Consider the following 19,393-nt stretch of genomic DNA (forward strand, 5'->3'; position numbering starts at 1 on the left):
TTATTAAAAAATATGCTTCTTTCTATTTAGTTTTCCACTTTGAAGAAATGACCACTAGGGGTCTCACTACCAGTCCTGGCAGCAAGCATTTCAGACTCATGCTGGAGCCCTAAACACTAAGAGCTGCCAGTCTGCTTTGTTCACAAAGGAGAACACTCAGAGCTGTCAGCCTGCTTTGTTCACAGCCTGTTTGGCTGTGAACAAAGCAGGCTGGCAGCTCTGAGTGTTTAGGACTCCAGCATGAGTCAGAAATGCTTGCTGGCAGGACTGATCGGGAAAAATACAATAGAAAGAAGCATATTTTTCATTAACATGCTATTGGAAAGTTATTCAACATTCATTAATCTAAAATATATCAAAAGTTTATTTGATGAGAGGTACCCTTTAAAGAGTACCTGTCACCAAATAAAATTTTTAATAGTGTTCCTTGTGTAATTAGCAGACACTTTCCTATTCACTTGCTTTTAAAATTATCAACATAAATATGTTTAAAATGTAATATAAAAAACGGCCATTAGGTGGCTCTGTTCTGTTCCCTGCCACAATGAATACAGTGAGTTCGGTCTCCTCCCGGACTGGCAGGAGTCTGAACTTAGGAAGTGTTTCTCTGAACTGAGCTTGATTGACAGCTGCACAGAAAGTGAAAGGTTCACAGAAAGCCACAAAGATTAACAGCTGCAGGAGAGCCTCACTGATAGCAACAGACTGAAACATGCACAGAGCTTGAGGTCTTCTATTCGTCACAGTACTGCGACAATAAGAGGGCGGAAGTGGTCCCCCAGCATGCTTCAGTGATGTCATGCCTGCTGGGAAACACCCACCTGCTGGGAAATTACACTATGCGAGCAAGAAGAAAGGTAGGATACACAGCTTTTTAAAGCTCTGAAATTGTTTTTAAGGGCAGGAAGGGTGTTAGGTGTAGTTAGGGAACATAGCTAGAGGTAGTTGAAAACAGTTCATTTGGTGACAGATACTTTTTCAAGTTACATCTAGAGCCTTCTCTTTCCCATTTCTTCTACTTGATGATTTCTTTCAACTGTGACATGTAAGTGCACCAAACGGTAGTAATGTACTCACTAATATTACCCAAACTGAGCCCACACCCATTAATAATGACCCTACTTTGATCCCATTCATAAATGCCCCATCTACCATCACTCATTAATAATGCTTAATTCCCCTATGTAATGCCCCAACTCTGCCCTCATACTATGATAATGCCCCGTTCTTCATACAGTAATAATGCCCCCCCCCGTGCCCATACAATAATAGTGCCTCCTTTGATCCCATATAGTAATAGTGCCCCTGTGCCTCTTTATAGTAATAGTTCCCCCTGTGCAAAAAAAAAAAAAAAAATTATAATAATTCTCGCTTACTACTAGTTTCCATAATGAATAAAGCTGCTATATGTCCTTCTTCAGAAAGGCAAAATGATTGTTGAGCCGTACTTGATACGTGGCCTGCGTGCCGCCATACTTTGTTTGCCACTTTATGCATTGTTATGCCTGCCTCGTAGAATTCGGTGACTCACAATTGTTTGTTATTTCAAATGTCAAATGTTGAAAAAAAGAAAGGCAAAATGATGTCATAGTATCACGCTAGCCAATGCAGTAATTGCTGCAATAAACCATGTTTTGACCAAACATGTATATGTTAAAGGTAATGGTAAAGAAAAAGCTGTACATAGCAGCATGAAGACTCACTGGTTATTATTGTTACCATTCAGCACTGGTGTCCCGGGTTCTAATTCAACCAAAGGCGACATCTGTATAAAGTTTTAATGCTCTCCCCATGTTTGTGTGGATTTAGTTTCGCTTTCTATCGCACTCCAAAAACATACAGAGTGTGCTGACAATCTCTATACAGTCCTTCAGAAAATGTTGGTGTTATATTATGAAATCATTAGTAATTAGTAAAACATTTGATGAAAGTAATTCTTTTTTGGGCCATTAGATGGCAGAACAATGTTGTATATACTAAATTTTACCTACATCAGTGTATACTCACTTTTTTTTCCGGCATCGGCATACAGTGAAACCCCTGAGAGCTGACCACCTAAATTTCTGTAAATAAAATGGTCTTTTATGGAGAATTACGTTTTCAAAATGTGGTTAAAATGTCAAATGGAGTCAGAAATCATGTACAGCACAAAAAAAGTAAAAGTAAACACAAAAACTAAACCTGTCACCAAACTAAACTTTTAATATATTGTTCCTTTTAACCCCTTAAGGACCGAGCCCTTTTTCACCTTAAGGACCGGAGCGTTTTTTGCAATTCTGACCACTGTCATTTTAAACATTAATAACTCTGGAATGCTTTTAGTTATCATTCTGACTCCGAGACTGTTTTTTCGTGACATATTCTACTTTAACTCAGTGGTAAAATTTTATGGTAACTTGCATCCTTTCTTGGTGAAAAATCACAAAATTTGATGAAAAAAATTAAAATTTTGCATTTTTCTAACTTTGAAGCTCTCTGCTTGTAAGGAAAATGGATATTCAAAATATTTTTTTTTGGGTTCACATATACAATATGTCTACTTTATGTTTGCATCATAAAATTTGTGAGTTTTTACTTTTGGAAGACACCAGAGGGCTTCAAAGTTCAGCATCAATTTTGAAATTTTTCACAAAATTTTCAAACTCGCTATTTTTCATGGACCAGTTCAGGTTTGAAGTGGATTTGAAGGTGTTCACATTAGAAATACCCCATAAAAGACCCCATTATAAAAACTACACCCCCCAAAGTATTCAAAATGACATTCAGTAAGTGTATTAACCCTTTAGATGTTTCACAGGAATAGCAGCAAAGTGAAGGAGAAAATTCAAAAGCTTCATTTTTTACACTCGCATGTTCTTGTAGACCCAAATTTAGAATTTTTGCAAGGGGTAAAAAGGAGAAAATTTTTACTTGTATTTGAAACCCAATTTCTCTCGAGTAAGGACATAGCTCAAATGTGTATGTAAATTAATGGGCTGGCGCAGTAGAGGGCTCAGAAGGGAAGGAGCGACAAATGGTTTTTGGGGGGCATGTCACCTTTAGGAAGCCCCTATGGTGCCAGAACAGCAAAAAAACACACATGGCATACCATTTTGGAAAATAGACCCCTCAGGGAACGTAACAAGGGGTAAAGTGAACCTTAATACCCCACAGGTGTTTCACGACTTTTGCATATGTAAAAAAAATTTAAAAATTTTTTACCTAAAATGCTTGGTTTCCCAAAAATTTTACATTTTTAAAAAGTGTAATAGCAGAAAATACCCCCCAAAATTTGAAACCCAATTTCTCCCGATTCAGAAAACACCCCATATGGGGGTGAAATTGCTCTGCTGGCGCACTACAGGTCTCAGAAGAGAAGGAGTCACATTTGGCTTTTTGAAAGCAAATTTTGCTCTGGGGGCATGCCGCATTTAGGAAGCCCCTATGGTGCCAGAACAGCAAAAAAAAAAAACACATGGCATACCATTTTGGAAACTAGACCCCTCGGGGAACGTAACAAGGGGTAATGTGAACCTTAATACCCTACAGGTGTTTCACGACTTTTGCATATGTGAATTTTTTTTTTTACCTAAAATGCTTGGTTTCCCAAAATTTTTACATTTTTAAAAAGGGTAATAGCAGAAAAGACCCTCCAAAATTTGAAGCCCAATTTCTCCCGATTCAGAAAACACCCCATATGGGGGTGAAAAGTGCTCTGCTGGTGCACTACAGGTCTCAGAAGAGAAGGAGTCACATTTGGCTTTTTGAAAGCAAATTTTGCTCTGGGGGCATGCCGCATTTAGGAAGCCCCTATGGTGCCAGGACAGCAAAAAAAAAAACACATGGCATACCATTTTGGAAACTAGACCCCTCGGGGAACATAACAAGGGGTTAAGTGAACCTTTATACCCCACAGGTGTTTCATGACTTTTGTATATGTAAAAAAAAAATTTTTTTTTTTACCTAAAATGCTTGTTTTGCCAAAAATTTTACATTTTTAAAAAGGGTAATAGCAGAAAATACGCCACAAAATTTGAAGCCCAATTTCTCCCGAGTACGGCGATACCCCATATGTGGCCCTAAACTGTTGCCTTGAAATGCGACAGGGCTCCAAAGTGAGAGTGCCATGCGCATTTGAGGCCTAAATTAGGGATTGCATAGGGGTGGACATAGGGGTATTCTACGCCAGTGATTCCGAAACAGGGGGCCTCCAGCTGTTGTAAAACTCCCAGCATGCCAGGAGAATCAGTGGCTATCTGGCAATACTGGGAGTAGTTGTTTTGCAACAGCTGGAGGCTCCATTCTGGAAACAGTGGCGTACCAGACATTTTTCATTTTTATTGGGGAGGGGAGGGGGGCTGTGTAGGGATATGTGTATATGTAGTGTTTTTTACTTTTTATTTTATTTTGTGGTAGTGTAGTGTTTTTAGGGTACAGTCACACGGGCGGGGGTTCACAGTAGTTTCTCGCTGGCAGCTTGAGCTGCAGCAGAAAATTTGCCGCAGCTCAAACTTGCAGCCGGATACTTACTGTAATCCTCCGCCCATGTGAGTGTACCCTGTACGTTCACATTGGGGGGGGGGGGGGGGGGGGAAGGGAACATCCAGCTGTTGCAAAACTACAACTCCCAGCATGTACGGTCTATCAGTGCATGCTGGGAGTTGTAGTTTTGAAACAGCTGGAGACACACAGGTTGTGAAACACAGAGTTTGGTAACAAATTCAGTGTTTTGCAACCAGTGTGCCTTCAGCTGTTGCAAAAGCTACAACCCCCAGCATGTACGGACAGCGGAAGGGCATGCTGGGTCTTGTAGTTATGCAACAGCCGGAGGCATACTACATTGGCTGGGGATGCTGGGGATTGTAGTTATGCAACAGCTGGAGACACACTGGTTTACTACTTAACTCAGTGTGCCTTCAGCTGTTGCAAAACTACAACTCTCAGCAGTCACCGACAGCCAACGGGCATGCTGGGAGTTGTAGTTATGCAACCATCAGATGCACCACTACAACTCCCAGCATGCACTTTAGCTGATTGTGCAAGCTGGGAGTTGTAGTTACACAACAGCTGAAGGTACACTTTTCCATAGAAAGAATGTGCCTCCAGCTGTTGCAAAACTACAAGTCCCAGCATGCCCATAAGGGCATGCTGGGAGTTGTGGTGGTCTGCCTCCTGCTGTTGCATAACTACAGCTCCCAGCATGCCCTTGTTGCATGCTGGGAGCTGTTGCTAAGCAACAGCAGGAGGCTGTCACTCACCTCCAACGATCCACACTGCAGGACTGTCCCTCGTCGCCGCCGTCGCTCCTGGGGCCCCGATCCCAACAGGGACGCCGGGGATCGGGGTCCCCAGCACCCGGGGTCGTCTTCCCGCACCCGCTCACGTCCTCCGGAAGAGGGGCGGAGCGGGTTGCGGGAGTGACACCCGCAGCAGGCGCCCTGATTGGTCGGCCGGTAAACCGGCCGATCGTGAGGTGGCACCAGTGCCACCTCACTCCTGCAGACTCTGGCTGTTCGGGGCCGTCTCTGACGGCCCCGATCAGCCAGTAATTCCGGGTCATCGGGTCACTGGAGACCCGATTGACCCGGAATCCGCCGCAGATCGCTGGACTGAATTGTCCAGCGATCTGCGGCAATCGCCGACATGGGGGGACGTAATGACCCCCCTGGGCGATATGCCGGGATGCCTGCTGAACGATTTCAGCAGGCATCCGGCTCCGGCTCCCCTCCGGCTAGCGGTGGGGGCCGGAAATGCTCAGGGCGTATCCATACGCCCTCGGTCCTTAAGGACTTGGAAACGGGGGCGTATGGATACGCCCTATGTCCTTAAGGGGTTAATATATGTAATTATAAGACACTTTGCTATTTACTTGCTGTTAAAATTCTCAACCTTAATATGTTTTTAATGTGATTAAATAAACGGGCACTAGGTGGCTCTGTTCTGTTCCCTGAGCAAGTTAAACAGTTTGGTCTCCTCCCAGCCTGACGGGAGACCAAACTCAGGAAATGCAGGTGGGGCATGGCGAGGCACAGCTCTCGCAGGCTTCAGTGATGTCACGCCTGCTGGGAAGCACCCACTTTCTCCTGCCAGAGGCTCACACAATGTAAGCAAGAGGAAAGGTATTATACAGACCTCTTTAAAGAAAAAAATGGCAGTAGGAGTGTTAGGAGTAGTTAGGGAATATAATCTGAGTTAGTTTAAAAAATATGGTTTGATGACAGGTACTCTTTAGGAGCCAAAAAATGATACCGTATATACTCGAGTATAAGCCGAGTTTTTCAGCACGATTTTTCGTGCTGAAAACACCCCCCCTCGGCTTATACTCGAGTGAACTCCCCCACCCGCAGTGGTCTTCAACCTGCGGACCTCCAGAGGTTTCAAAACTACAACTCCCAGCAAGCCCGGGCAGCCATCGGCTGTCCGGGCTTGCTGGGAGTTGTAGTTTTGAAACCTCCGGAGGTCCGCAGGTTGAAGACCACTGCGGCCTTCGACATCATCCAGCCCCCTCTCACCCCCCTTTAGTTCTGTACAGTACTCACCTCCGCTCGGCGCTGGTCCGGTCCTGCAGGACTGTCCGGTGAGGAGGTGGTCCGGTGGGATAGTGGTTCCGGGCTGCTATCTTCACCGGGGAGGCTTCTTCTAAGCGCTTCGGGCCCGGCCTCAGAATAGTCACGTTGCCTTGACAACGACGCAGAGGTGCGTTCATTGCCAACGTACTTCTGCGTCATTGTCAAGGCAACGTCTCTATTCCGGGCCGGAAGCGCGGAGAAGAGGCCTCCCCGGTGAACATAGCAGCCCGGAACCACTATCCCACCGGACCACCTCCTCTCCGGACAGCCCTGCAGGACCGGACCAGCGCCGAGCGGAGGTGAGTACTCAGAACTAAAGGGGGTGAGAGGGGGCTGGATGATGTCGAAGGCCGCAGTGGTCTTCAACCTGCGGACCTCCGGAGTTGTAGTTTTGAAACCTCTGGAGGTCCGCAGGTTGAAGACAACTGAAAGCGAATGATGAGAAGAGGATGATGAAGGGGGGGTGTGGGATGATGACAAGGGGATGATGAAGGGGGGATGTGTGGGATGATGACAAGGGGATGATGAAGGGGGGATGTGTGGGATGATGACAAGGGGATGATGAAGGGGGGGGGATGTGTGGGATGATGACAAGGGGATGATGAAGGGGGGATGTGCGGGATGATAAGGGGATGATGAAGGGGGGATATGTGGGATGATGACAAGGGGATGATGATGAGGATGTTAATGACGGGTCTGGATGATGACAGGGGGGGGGGGATGATGTATTTCCCACCCTAGGCTTATACTCGAGTCAATAACTTTTCCTGGGATTTTGGGTTGAAATTAGGGGTCTCGGCTTCTACTCGGGTCGGCTTATACTCGAGTATATACGGTATATTTTATTTAGGGTAGAATTATTGGTCTTATTCTATATCCTCAAAATGATTCCCCTCTCATTCCTTGTCCCAACATCGCTCCCCATCTGATTTATAGTCCCCAACAAGGCTATCAATCTCATCCCTGGTCCCCACTTTAGCTCATTATCTCATTCATGGCAATCAGTATGACTCCCCAACTCAATACTGGTCCACAGCATGGCTGGTCTCGGTCCCCATATTGGTCTCATTCTTGGTCCTTAACATGCTCCGTATCTCTTTTTCTGGTCACCAGCTTGCCTCCCTATCTCATTCATGGCCCCAGTATGGATTCTTCTTTCATTCCTGGACCCCAGCATGGCTCCCTCTCTTATTTCAGGCCCCGGATATGATTCCGCTGATCATTCCTGGCCCTCATCATGGCTCTTCTTCCTATTGCAGCATGGCTACAATCTCAGCATGGCTACAATCTCCCCATTTGACAATCTCCTTCTTGTATCCTATTTGAAAGGAACCTGTCACATGGCAAATAAAAGTCCAACCTATAGGCAGTATGTTATAGAGCAGGAGAAGCTGAAAAGATTGGTATATAATTTATTGGGAAAAGTTTTTGTATAAATTGTCCTTTGTTCTTGTAAATCTCTGCTCCTTCTGGGTGGGTTGTCCAACTCAATTATTGACAGGAGAGAGCGCGAGAGCGAGAGAGCGAGAGCGAGCGCGAGAGCGAGAGCGAGCGCGAGAGCGAGCGCGAGAGCCGAAGCTCTGTCACAGATGTGGCGACCCTACACATTTTAGTGCCAGTTGCACTGTGCAGAAGTGCATTCTGTGTAGGGAAATAGGCCATCTCGCTGCATTTTGTGCAGAGATTAGGTGTAACCTATGTTGCGACTTAGGTCACCCATTCAGTCGCTGCCCTCGTTCCTTTGTCAACGCGGTTGTTGACCCAGTGGGAGTAAGCCATAAGGTGTATTCTGCTGGGGGAGATGGCTGGCGGGGATGAGGGGGTACAGGGGCCAGGGAAGAAAAGTAAGCAGAAGACGCCTGCCCAACTGAGGCGTCTCAAGAAGCGTCAAAGGGATAGGGAGATTTGGGAGTCACAGGAGCGTCAGCCAACTGAGGTGACTTCTGATCCTGTCCCTGCGGCGAGTCTTACTGCTGAGGCCCTGGGGGATAGTGAACTGGATGAGGAGATTGGGAGGATCCACAAAGAGGAGGATGCCCTCTCCTCGCAGTCCTCCCATGGTGAGAGCACAGATGAGGACAGCGGTAGATGGGCAGAAACAAAGCGGGGACCTAGGCAGAAAAAGAAAAAAAAGGAGATTAAACATCATCCCCCACCCGCCAGATGCCAAAGGAAGGTACAACTGACCTCCCTCTGATTGGTCTCTCCAACAGGTTCCAAGCCCTCCGTGACATTTTCTCCTCAGAAGAGGAGGCTGGGGGTGAGGTTCTGTATGTTGCGGTGGGGCCCACAGGAGACGCTGAGTCCTCTCTCCCTGGGGAACCTATGTCTTCAGGGGGGGGGGGGGGGGACTGGCCCACAGTCAGGGGATGAGGAAAATGTAAATAGAGGGAAAATAGACACATCCATCTCACTAAAAAGGGGTGAACCATCATCTGATGAGGAGGGTGGTGGGGTGGTGGGGTACACGTGTCTCGGGAACCGCCCAGTTAAGTTGCAAATCCCCATAGCAAACCTCTTCTAAACTGGGCAGTTCCCGAGACACATGTCATCAGAGTGCACTTAGACAGAATAGAACAACTCAACTTCAGAAGCTCATAAGTACTGAAAGGATTAAGATTTTTTTAACAGAAGTAATTTACAAATCTGATTAACTTTCTGGAGCCAGTTGATATTTAAAAAAAAGTTTTTTCCTGGATAACCCCTTTAACCTCTTAAGGACCAAGGACGTATGAGTACATCCTTGGTCCCGCTCCCGTGATATAACGCGGGGTCCCACGGTGACCCCGCATCACATCACGGCAGGCCCGGCATCATAGTGTAGCCGGGACCCGCCGCTAATAGCGCGCGGCACTGATCGTGGTGCCGCGCGCTATTAACCCTTTAGCCGCACGCTCAAATCTGAGCCACGTGGCTAAAAGTGAAAGTAAAAAGTGCCGGTTAGCTCAGTGGGCTGTTCGGGATAGCAGTGGCGAAATCGCGGCATCCCGAACAGCTTGAAGGACAGCCGGAGGGTCCCTACCTGCCTCCTCGCTGTCCGATCGCCGAATGACTACTCAGTGCCTGAGATCCAGGCATGAGCAGTCAAGTGGCAGAATCATCTATCACTGGTTTCCTATGAGAAACCAGTGATCAATGTAAAAGGTCAGTGTGTGCAGTGTTATAGGTCCCTATGGGAGCTAACACACTACAAAAAAAAAAAAAGTGAATAAAGATCATTTAACCCCTCCCCTATTAAAAGTTTGAATCACCCCCCTTTTCCCATAAAAAACAAACAAACAAACAGTGTAAATAAAAATAAACATATGGTATCGCTGCGTGCGGAAATGTCCAAATTATAAAAACTTTTTATATCATGAAAAAATTTATAAAAATATCAATAAGTCCTATCAATGCAAAAATGGTACCGTTAAAAACTTCAGATCACGGCGCAAAAAATGAGCCCTCATACCGCCCCATATGCGGAAAAATAAAAAAGTTATAGGGGTCAGAAGATGACAATTTTAAACGTATTCTTTTTCCTGCATGAAGTTAGGATTTTTTCCAGAAGTACGACAAAATCAAACCTATATAAGTAGGGGATCATTTTAATCGTATGAACCTACAGAATAAAGATAAGGTGTCATTTTTACCAAAAAATGTACTACGTAGAAACGGAAGCCCCCAGAAGTTACAAAACTGCGTTTTTTTTTTTCAATTTTGTCTCACAATTATTTTTTTTTCCGTTTCACCATAGATTTTTGGGCAAAATGACTGACGTCATTACAAAGTAGAATTGGTGGCACTAAAAAATAAGCCATCATATGGATTTTAAGGTGCAAAATTAAAAGAGTAGTGATTTTTTAAAGGCAAGGAGCAAAAAACGAAAGTGCAAAAACGGAAAATCTCCCGGTCCTTAAGGGGTTAACGTTGCCAGCATTAAGTCAGATACGGCTTGATTTGCGGCCTATGATTTATTTGCCCATATTAATGCTGATATTTTATTTTTGCAGGAGACCAGGCTTACAGACATGTCATCTATATAAAAGGCTAAAAGAGAGTGGAGGAATGGGCCCTCATACTGGTCTCTTGCGGCAGAGCCATATAGCGGAGTGGCGGTCCTTTTTACCGCAGCAGTAGAATGTCGATGGGTTATCGAGTTAGAAATGGGGAGGTGCCTGATCTTAGATGTCCTCATAAAGGGATAAGAACTTCGCCTTATTAACATCTACGGCCCACAGTCTAAGTGGGACCGGAGGCGTCTCTTTATGAGGATCAAGCCCTATCTTTTTACAAGTCGGCAGGTGGTCTTTGGAGGGAACTTTAATGCTGTCACAAGGCCCCAAGACAGGGGAGGTTCCAGAGACCAGCTGACTTATGATAGCATCGCCCTTAATAGCGTATCGAGTGAGGCTCGCCTGGTGGATGTCCACATCCGGCACACCCCAGGCCATGCGGGATTCACCTATCATAGGGGGTAGTTGTAGGTCCAGAATAGACAGGTTTTATTTAAAGGAGGAAGCCGTCTCTTCAGCAGTGTCTGTTGTTAAGGTGGAGTTCTCCGATCACTGTTTAATTTTGTTTTCTCTGAATGTTACAGAGACCCCCCGGATGGGCAGAGGCTATTGGAAGCTCAATTAGTCTCTGTTGGAAGAAGCGGAGATAAGACAGTCCTTTGAGGATTTTCTTAAGAGCCAGGTACCATTGCTGGGCCTTTGTAGCAGTAAGTCAGAGTGGTGAGAGACCTTCAAAAAAAGGGTTGTGAGATTCTTCAGCCAGCCTCAGAAGCCTAAACAGGTACTGTTTGTACCAGGGCCTGAGGAAGAAACTTGAGCACCTTGTCTCGACTGGAGGTAGTTGTGATGATATCTCCAGCGTGAAGTCCTTGCTGATGAAGTGTCAGTATGACAGACACGCATCTTTGGTTTTTGAGAGGGATTATAGGAAGTACCGCTCACCCGACCCTTACAGAAACTGCAAGATATCAGTGAATAGTAAAGTAGTCTCAGGACTGATTGATAGTACGGGATCCTTGAAAAGGTCCAGATCAGGGATCCTGGAGGCAGTGGCGTTGCGACCCGGGTGCGGGGGGTGCGGAGCGCACCGGGTGACACCAGCCTGGAGGGGTGACACCAGGGCCGGCAGCACCCCCCACATCTGCACACCGTCACTCATCTCAGCCGGTATTTGCAGCATCCCCAGACAGAAGAGGCTTCTTCCATGACCTGCAGGTTGTCGCACTCCAGTTTCAGCCCCCGACACTAAATCCCATCCCCCAGCCCCAGGAAGCTGCCTCTTTAAGACGTGCAATGCTTTCTGGGAACAGAAGTGCCGTGCGCACGTCTGCTCCCTCCCCCGACGTGTCCCTGCCTCATGTGCTCCGCGTCTGCATGGGTGATAAATTCCTCCCCAACCCCCGGACATTCCTGGACCTGGAGCCGCCCGGGGAGAGGAGAAAGTGAAGACAAGAGACTGGTGAGACCTCTCTGCAAAACTGTGTATTTAATGCAGTGTTTCCGAACCAGGGTGCCTCCAGCTGTTGCAAAACTATTACTCCCAGCATGCCCAGACAGCCTTTGGCTGTCAGGGCATGCTGGGAGTTGTAGTTTTGCAACAGCTGGAAGCACCCTGGTTGGGAAACACTGATTTAATGTTTTAATGTAACAGGGAGAAAGGGGGTGCTGAGAGGCTCTGGGGGGTGCCATTGCCAGGAGGATGATCCTCCTTATGTATGATGGGGGTGCTACTGATGAATGATGGGGGTGCTGCACCCCCATTATCCATCAGCAGGATCATCCTCCTGTGAGTAGCACCCCCATCATCCATCAGCAGGATCATCCTCCTGGATGATGATGGGGGGGGGGTGCCTCTGGCAGGAGGATGATCCTCCTTATGTATGAGGGTGCTACTGATTAATTATGGGGGTGCTGCACCCCCATCATCCATCAGCAGATCATCCTCCGGGATGATGGGGGTGCTACTGGCAGGAGGATGCTCCTGCAGATGTAGCACCCCCATCATCCTGGCCGTAGCACCCTCATAATCCATTGGGAGGATCATCCTTCTGCCAGTAGCACCCCCACCATCCTGGATGATCCTCCTTATGTATGATGAGGGTGCATAAGGAAAGACTATAGAGAAGTCCCCTGTAGTCACTGATATTATTGTGTGTATTCCTCATTATGTCCCATCAGAGCTGTAGTCACTTCTAAGTTCTAACTACAACTCCCAGCCAGGGCCGGTGCAAGGATTTCTGCCTACACAAGCGAAGCTCCATTTCGGGAATCTCGGTGGGCCGCAGCAATAAAACCAGAGAGGGTGGAGTGGTAGCAGTGGCCTCTGCTGTGCGGCGGCGGGGCGCACAGGTGGGGGTCTTAGTATAAAAAAAAGTCTTAATTTTTCCGCCCCCATCAGCTGCGAGTCCATGCGCCCTCAAGCGGACGCATGGTTTGCCTTATGACAGCACCGGGCCTGCACCCAGCATAACCTCACCACTGCTTAGGTCATACTGGGAGCTGTAGTTTTAATTGGTGAAACCTTTTTTAGCACTTTCCCATTCTTTGGCAACTGGTATATCTGATTGTTATACTGGAATTTTTCACAATGCGCTACAACAGTGGTGTCTGTCACAACAGGCGAAAAACTTACTGGGGGGGGGGGGGGGTAGGTATGGGGGTGACACCATTTTATATCGCACCGGGTGACACCAACCTTAGCAACGCCACTGCCTGGAGGTCATCAGATTCTTTTACTCGCACCTCTTGGGAAGGAACGATCTAGATCGAGATATCAGCTTTCTTGGCTGAAACCATCCCTGAACCAGGAGTAGACCCCTCTCTTGACGTTTTGACAGATAATATGGGAAGAGGAAGTCAAGATGGCAATTGATGGGCTTGCCCTCATGAAGTCACCTGGTCCAGATGGCTTAACATCTGAGTTCTATAAGACCTTTAAGGACACTTTGGTTACCATGTTGACCAAGGTATTTAATGAGTGTCTATCCTCGGGCACTCTGCCAAAGTCAATGAGGAGGTCAGCGCTGATCATCCTGTCAAAGGGTAAAGACCCATCCCACATTGAGAATTGGTGTCCCATAGCGCTTCTCAATGTGGACAGAAAGATTCTGGCAAAAGTGCTGTTTTACTGGCTGGTGGAGTTTGCACCCCGGCTCCTTTCGGGGGCTCAGCATTGCTCTGTTCTGGGCCACAGTACATTTAGTGTTGTGCTCGGTGTCCGGGAGGCTGTGGAGCAGGGTAGGGCTGGCCACTGGAAGGGGTACTTGCTGTCCTTGGATCAGGCAAAAGCGTTTGATTGGGTTAACCATAAGTACCTCTCGTCTGTTCTTCTGAGATATGGCCTGCCGGGGGGGTTTGTTGATTGGCTTAAGACCTTGTATGTAGGGGCACAGAGTTTCCCGCTTGTGAATGGTTGGATTGGCTGCTCTTTTGAGGTTGGGTCTGACATCCGTCAGGGTTGTCCTTTGAGCCCTTTGCTGTACGTGTTTGCAATTGATCCTTTCCTTAGGAGTATTGATTGTGGACCGTTGGCGGGGGTGAGAATGGACCTGGCGCTGCTGGTTTCGGCTCTGAGGGCGGTAGCATATGCTGATGATGTCACTGTTTGTCTCCTTATAAGAGGAGGGCCGATGGGTGATGTCAGAGGTGGACCACTACTCGGAGGCTTTCGGGTCCAAGATCAACCAAGATAAGTGCGAGAGTCTCTGGCTGGGAGGGGGAGATCCTGGTTTTCATCTTCCGGACGCCCTTCAAGAGCCCCAGAAATCTGCAAAAGTCCTCAGCATTGAATTTGGCCAAGGGGATGACCCCAAACAAAACTGGGACAGCAGGCTTAAGATCGCCGCTCAGAAGCTGGATCAGTGGAAGGGTTGGTCTTTGACCCTCAGGGAAAGGGTTAACCTTATCAAAACATTCCTGCTTCCTTTGCTGATATATCTGGGCAGTGTATGCATGTTGCCAGAACCTCTCTGGACCCAGGTCTACAGTGTGTTCTTCCAAATGTTGTGGGGGAATAGACTGAACCTAGTGAAGAGGGAGGTTACTTACCGTATGAGGAGACTAGGGAGGTTGTGCATGGTCAACCCGTGGTATTCTTAGTGAATACCTTTCTTAAGAACGATATTGCAAACCTCTGGAAAGAGAGGGCTCCTCCGTGGGTATCCTCCTGTAGGGGATGGTTTCGGCCTTTCTTCCAGGAATGGGAGACAGGAGGGCAAGTGAAGGATCTTCGCACACCACATGGGCATCTCCCGGCTTATGCTGCAACGGTTCTGAAGGTTATTCGTCTGTGGGGTCTGGGGATGTGGGAGATTAGGACTCTGTCGAGGAAATTCCTTGACAAGAGGGTTCTGTCAACTCTGCCCAAGTTGGGATCTGGAGGTTGGTTTAGGGCTTTTGAATTCTATCAGGATCCCCTTGAAGTTTTGGGACTTGACTTGGCGCTGCTTCCATGGGAAACTGTGTGTGAGGGACAATCTGAAGTGCAGGAGCTCTGAGGACCGGGTATGTCCCCGTGAGGAGTGTGGAAGCATGCTGGAAAGCATGGAGCATTTTCTGCTTCATTGTCCCTTTAACACAGAGGTTTACAACAGGGTGGGCGCTTCCATTGGTTGGCCTAAGATGGCCAGTCTCTCCTATGCGGAATGGGCCTATGGGGCATTCAGAAACCTTGGAGGCTGGGACTGGAGCACTTTATTCCTAGTTAGCTCAGTGGTCAGATACTACAGTGGAACGCACGGAGTTTAGTTTTTGTCGACGCAGCGGTAAAATCCTCCCTGTGAATGAGGTGGTTAGGAACATACTGGGTGACCTGGTGAAGGTAAGTTCTCTGGTCTACGAGAGGCTGGGTGCTGGCAGGGCTTCTCATCTGTGGAGGGGCTCAGCCTTTAAAGTGCCTTAGCCTTTTGTCTCCCCCTGGTGGTGGGCTGATGCTGGCACATTAGTCTTTTTGTGCTGTAGATATACGGTAATATAGGGCTTGCAGGCACTGAACTTGAGCTTTAGGGGTTTGTGTGACTGAAAAGCCTTTGTTGTTTGGTTTTTAGTGTTATATGTATTTGTTATGGTATTTATTGTTGTAATGTATACTTATGTACTGTATATATGGTTAGTCTGTGTATATTTTATGTACTGTATATATTGTATATATTGTGTGATGCCACCTGGGGTTTGGGTTTAGTTTAGGTTGGTGGTGGGTTAAAAGGGGGGGGGGGGAGGGGGTTTCTATGGGACTTTTATATAAATGCAGAAAATCCTGGACTGGTTCATGGACGTCTGGTAACATGTACTGGGGGCATGGGATGCGGGACGAGCTCAGGGCCAAAAAAAAAAAAAAAAGTGGTGTTATTTGGTCTGTGTTGGTTTGTATTATTTTTGTATGTATATGTTGTTATTCATTTTGGTATTGGGTTTTGCTTAATTATTTGGTTTTTGGAATTGCAACTGGGCCAGGGAATTCACATCTATTAGTAGTGTATTTAGTTTATTAGTATGGTATGGGTATTATAGGAAAATGTCTGGGGTGGACCGGTGTTGTATTTTATGCTATGGTGTTGGTTTTATGTTTCATTATATTGATACGTTCAGTCAGATATGCTATGTTTATGTTTTGTAATTATTTATTGCTATGTTAACCCCTTAACCCCTTAAGGACCAAGGACGTACCGGTACGTCCTTGGTCCTGCTCTCCTGATATAACGCGGGGTTACACGGTAACCCCGCATCATATCACGGCGGGCCCGGCGCCATAGTGAAGCCGGGACCCGCCTCTAATAGCGCGCAGCGCCGATGGCTAAAACCGAAAGCGAAAGTTGCCGGTTAACTCAGTGGGCTGTTCGGGATAGCCGCGGCAAAATCGTGGCATCCCGAACAGCTTACAGGACAGCGGGAGGGCCCCTACCTGCCTCCTCGCTGTCCGATCGCCGAATGACTGCTCAGTGCCTGAGATCCGGGCATGAGCAGTCATGTGGCAGAATCATCGATCACTGGTTTCCTATGAGAAACCAGTGATCAATGATGAAGATCAGTGTGTGCAGTGTTATAACACTGCAAAAAAAGTGAGAAAAAAAAGTGAATAAAGATCATTTAACTCCTCCCCTATTAAAAGTTTGAATCACCCCCCTTTTCCCATAAAAAAAAAAAAAAAAAAGTGTAAATAAAAATAAACATATATGGTATCACCGCGTGTGGAAATGTCCGAATTATAAAAATATATCATTAATTAAACCGCTCAGTCAATGGCGTGCACGCAAAAAAATTCCAAATTCCAAAATAGTGCATTTTAGTCACTATTTCTATCATTTAAAATGAATAAAAAGCGACCAATAAGTCCTATCAATGCAAATATGGTACCGTTAAAAACTTCAGATCACGGCGCAAAAAATGAGCCCTCATACTGCCCCATACACAGAAAAATAAAAAGTTATAGGGGTCAGAAAATGACAATTTTAAACGTATTAATTTTCCTGCATGTAGTTATGATTTTTTCCAGAAGTCCGAAAAAATCAAACCTATATAAGCAGGGTATCATTTTAATCGTATGGACCTACAGAATAAATCCCGGGCCCCCGCCGCTAGCCGGAGGGGAGCCGGTGCCCGATGCTTGCTGAAATCGTTCAGCAGGCATCGCGGCATATCGCCCAGGGGGGTCATGATGACCCGCCATGTCGGCGATGGCCGCAGATCGCTGGGCAATTCAGTCCAGTGATCTGCGGCAGATTCCGGGTCAATCGGGTCTCCAGTGACCCGGAATTACAGGCTGCAGATACGGCCCCAAACTGCCATAGCCAGCAGGGGTGAGGTGGCACTGGTGCCACCTCACGATCGCCCTGATTCGTCGGCCGAATCAGGGCACCTGCTGCGGGTGTCACTCCCGCAACCCGCTCCGCCCCTCTTCCGGAGCACGTGAGCGGGTGCGGGACGTGGACCTCGGGAGCTGGGGACCCCGATCCCCGGCGTCAATGTTGGGATCGGGGCCCCAGGAGCGTCGGCGGGACTGACCTGTGTCCGGAGCAACAGCAGGTGGTGAGTGACAGTCTCCTGCTGTTGCTTAGCAACAGCTCCCAGCATGCAAAAAGGGCATGCTGGGAGCTGTAGTAATGCAACAGCAGGAGGCAGACCACCACAACTCCCAGCATTCCCTTATGGGTATGCTGGGACTTATAGTTTTGTCCCAGCATGCCCATAAGGGTATAGTTTTGGAGGCACATTTTTTCTATGGAAAAGTGTACCTTCAGCTGTTGAATAACTACAACTCCCAGCTTGCACAATCAGCTAAAGTGCATGCTGGGAGTTGTAGTGGTGCATCTGCTTGTTGCATAACTACAACTCCCAGCATGCCGTTGGGTGTCGGTGACTTCTGAGAGTTGTAGTTTTGCAACAGCTGAAAGCACGCTGGTTGTGAAACAAGTAACAAACCAGTGTGTCTCCAGCTGTTGCATAACTACAATCCCCAGCCAAAGTAGTATGCCTCCAGCTGTTGCATAACTACAAGACCCAGCATGCCCTTCCGCTGTCCGTACATGCTGGGGGTTGTAGCTTTTGCAACAGCTGAAGGCACACTGGTTGCAAAACACTGAGTTTGTTACCAAACTCGGTGTTTCACAACCAGTGTGCCTCCAGCTGTTGCAAAACTACAACTCCCAGCATGCACTGATAGACCGTACATGCTGGGAGTTGTAGTTTTGCAACAGCTGGATGTTCCCCCCCTCCCCAATGTGAATGTACAGGGTACACTCACATGGGCGGAGGTTTACAGTAAGTATCCGGCTGCAAGTTTGAGCTGCGGCAAATTTTCTGCCGCAGCTCAAACTGCCAGCAAGAAACTACTGTGAACCCCTGCCCATGTGACTGTACCCTAAAAACACTACACTACCACACAATAAAATAAAAAGTAAAAAACACTACACATACACATATCCCTACACAGCCCCCCTCCCCAATAAAAATGAAAAATGTCTGGTACGCCACGGTTTCCAAAACGGAGCCTCCAGCTGTTGCAAAACAACTACTCCCAGTATTACCAGACAGCCACTGACTGTCCAGGCATGCTGGGAGTTATACAACAGCTGGAGGCACCCTGTTTTGGAATCACTGGCGTAGAATACCCCTATGTCCACCCCTATACAATCCCCAATATAGGCCTCAAATGCGCATGGCGCTCTCACTTTGGAGCCCTGTCGTATTTCAAGGCAACAGTTTAGGGTCACATATGGGGTATCGCCGTACTTGGGAGAAATTGTGTTGCAAATTTTGTTGGGTATTTTCTGCTTTTACCCTTTTAAAAAATGTAAACATTTTGGGAAATGAAGCATTTTAGGTAAAAAAAATTTTTTATTTTTTTTTACATATGCAAAGGTCGTGAAACACCTGTGGGGTATTAAGGTTCACTTAACCCCTTGTTACGTTCCCTGAGGGGTCTAGTTTCCAAGATATTATGCCATGTGGTTTTTTTTTTTGCCGTCGAGGCACCATAGGGGCTTTCTAAATGCGGCATGTCCCCAGAGCAAAATTTGCTTTCAAAAAGCCAAATGTGACTCCTTCTCTTCTGAGACCTGTAGTGCGCCAGCAGAGCACTTTTCACCCCCATATGGGGTGTTTTCTGAATCGGGAGAAATTGGGCTTCAAATTTTGGGGGGTATTTTCTGCTATTACCCTTTTTAAAAATGTAAATTTTTGGGGAAAACAAGCATTTTAGGAAAAAAAATATATTTTTTTTACATATGCAAAAGTCGTGAAACCCCTGTGGGGTATTAAGGTTCACTTTACCCCTTGTTACGTTCCCCGAGGGGTCTAGTTTCCAAAATAGTATGCCATGTGTTTTTTTTTTTTGCTGTTCTGGCACCATAGGGG

The 19,393-nt window shown here is 46.9% G+C and overlaps 1 protein-coding gene across 2 annotated transcripts in view; it reads right to left on the reverse strand.

The window, feature by feature from the left end:
* Positions 1 to 19,393, reverse strand: part of ALDH1L1 (aldehyde dehydrogenase 1 family member L1) — a 111,298-nt gene that overhangs the window by 54,490 nt on the left and 37,415 nt on the right. Inside the window, exon 1 of one of the 2 annotated variants that reach the window (XM_056524894.1) lies at positions 2,008 to 2,028. The exons of the other annotated variant lie outside the window; for it this stretch is intronic. Within the exon in view, the coding sequence (XP_056380869.1) occupies positions 2,008 to 2,028 (21 nt within the window). Of the gene's footprint in view, positions 1 to 2,007; positions 2,029 to 19,393 lie in introns of those variants that run through there. 2 annotated transcript variants of the gene reach the window in all.

The sequence above is a fragment of the Hyla sarda genome, chromosome 6 (genome assembly GCF_029499605.1).
Source record: "Hyla sarda isolate aHylSar1 chromosome 6, aHylSar1.hap1, whole genome shotgun sequence".
NCBI lineage: Eukaryota > Metazoa > Chordata > Amphibia > Anura > Hylidae > Hyla > Hyla sarda.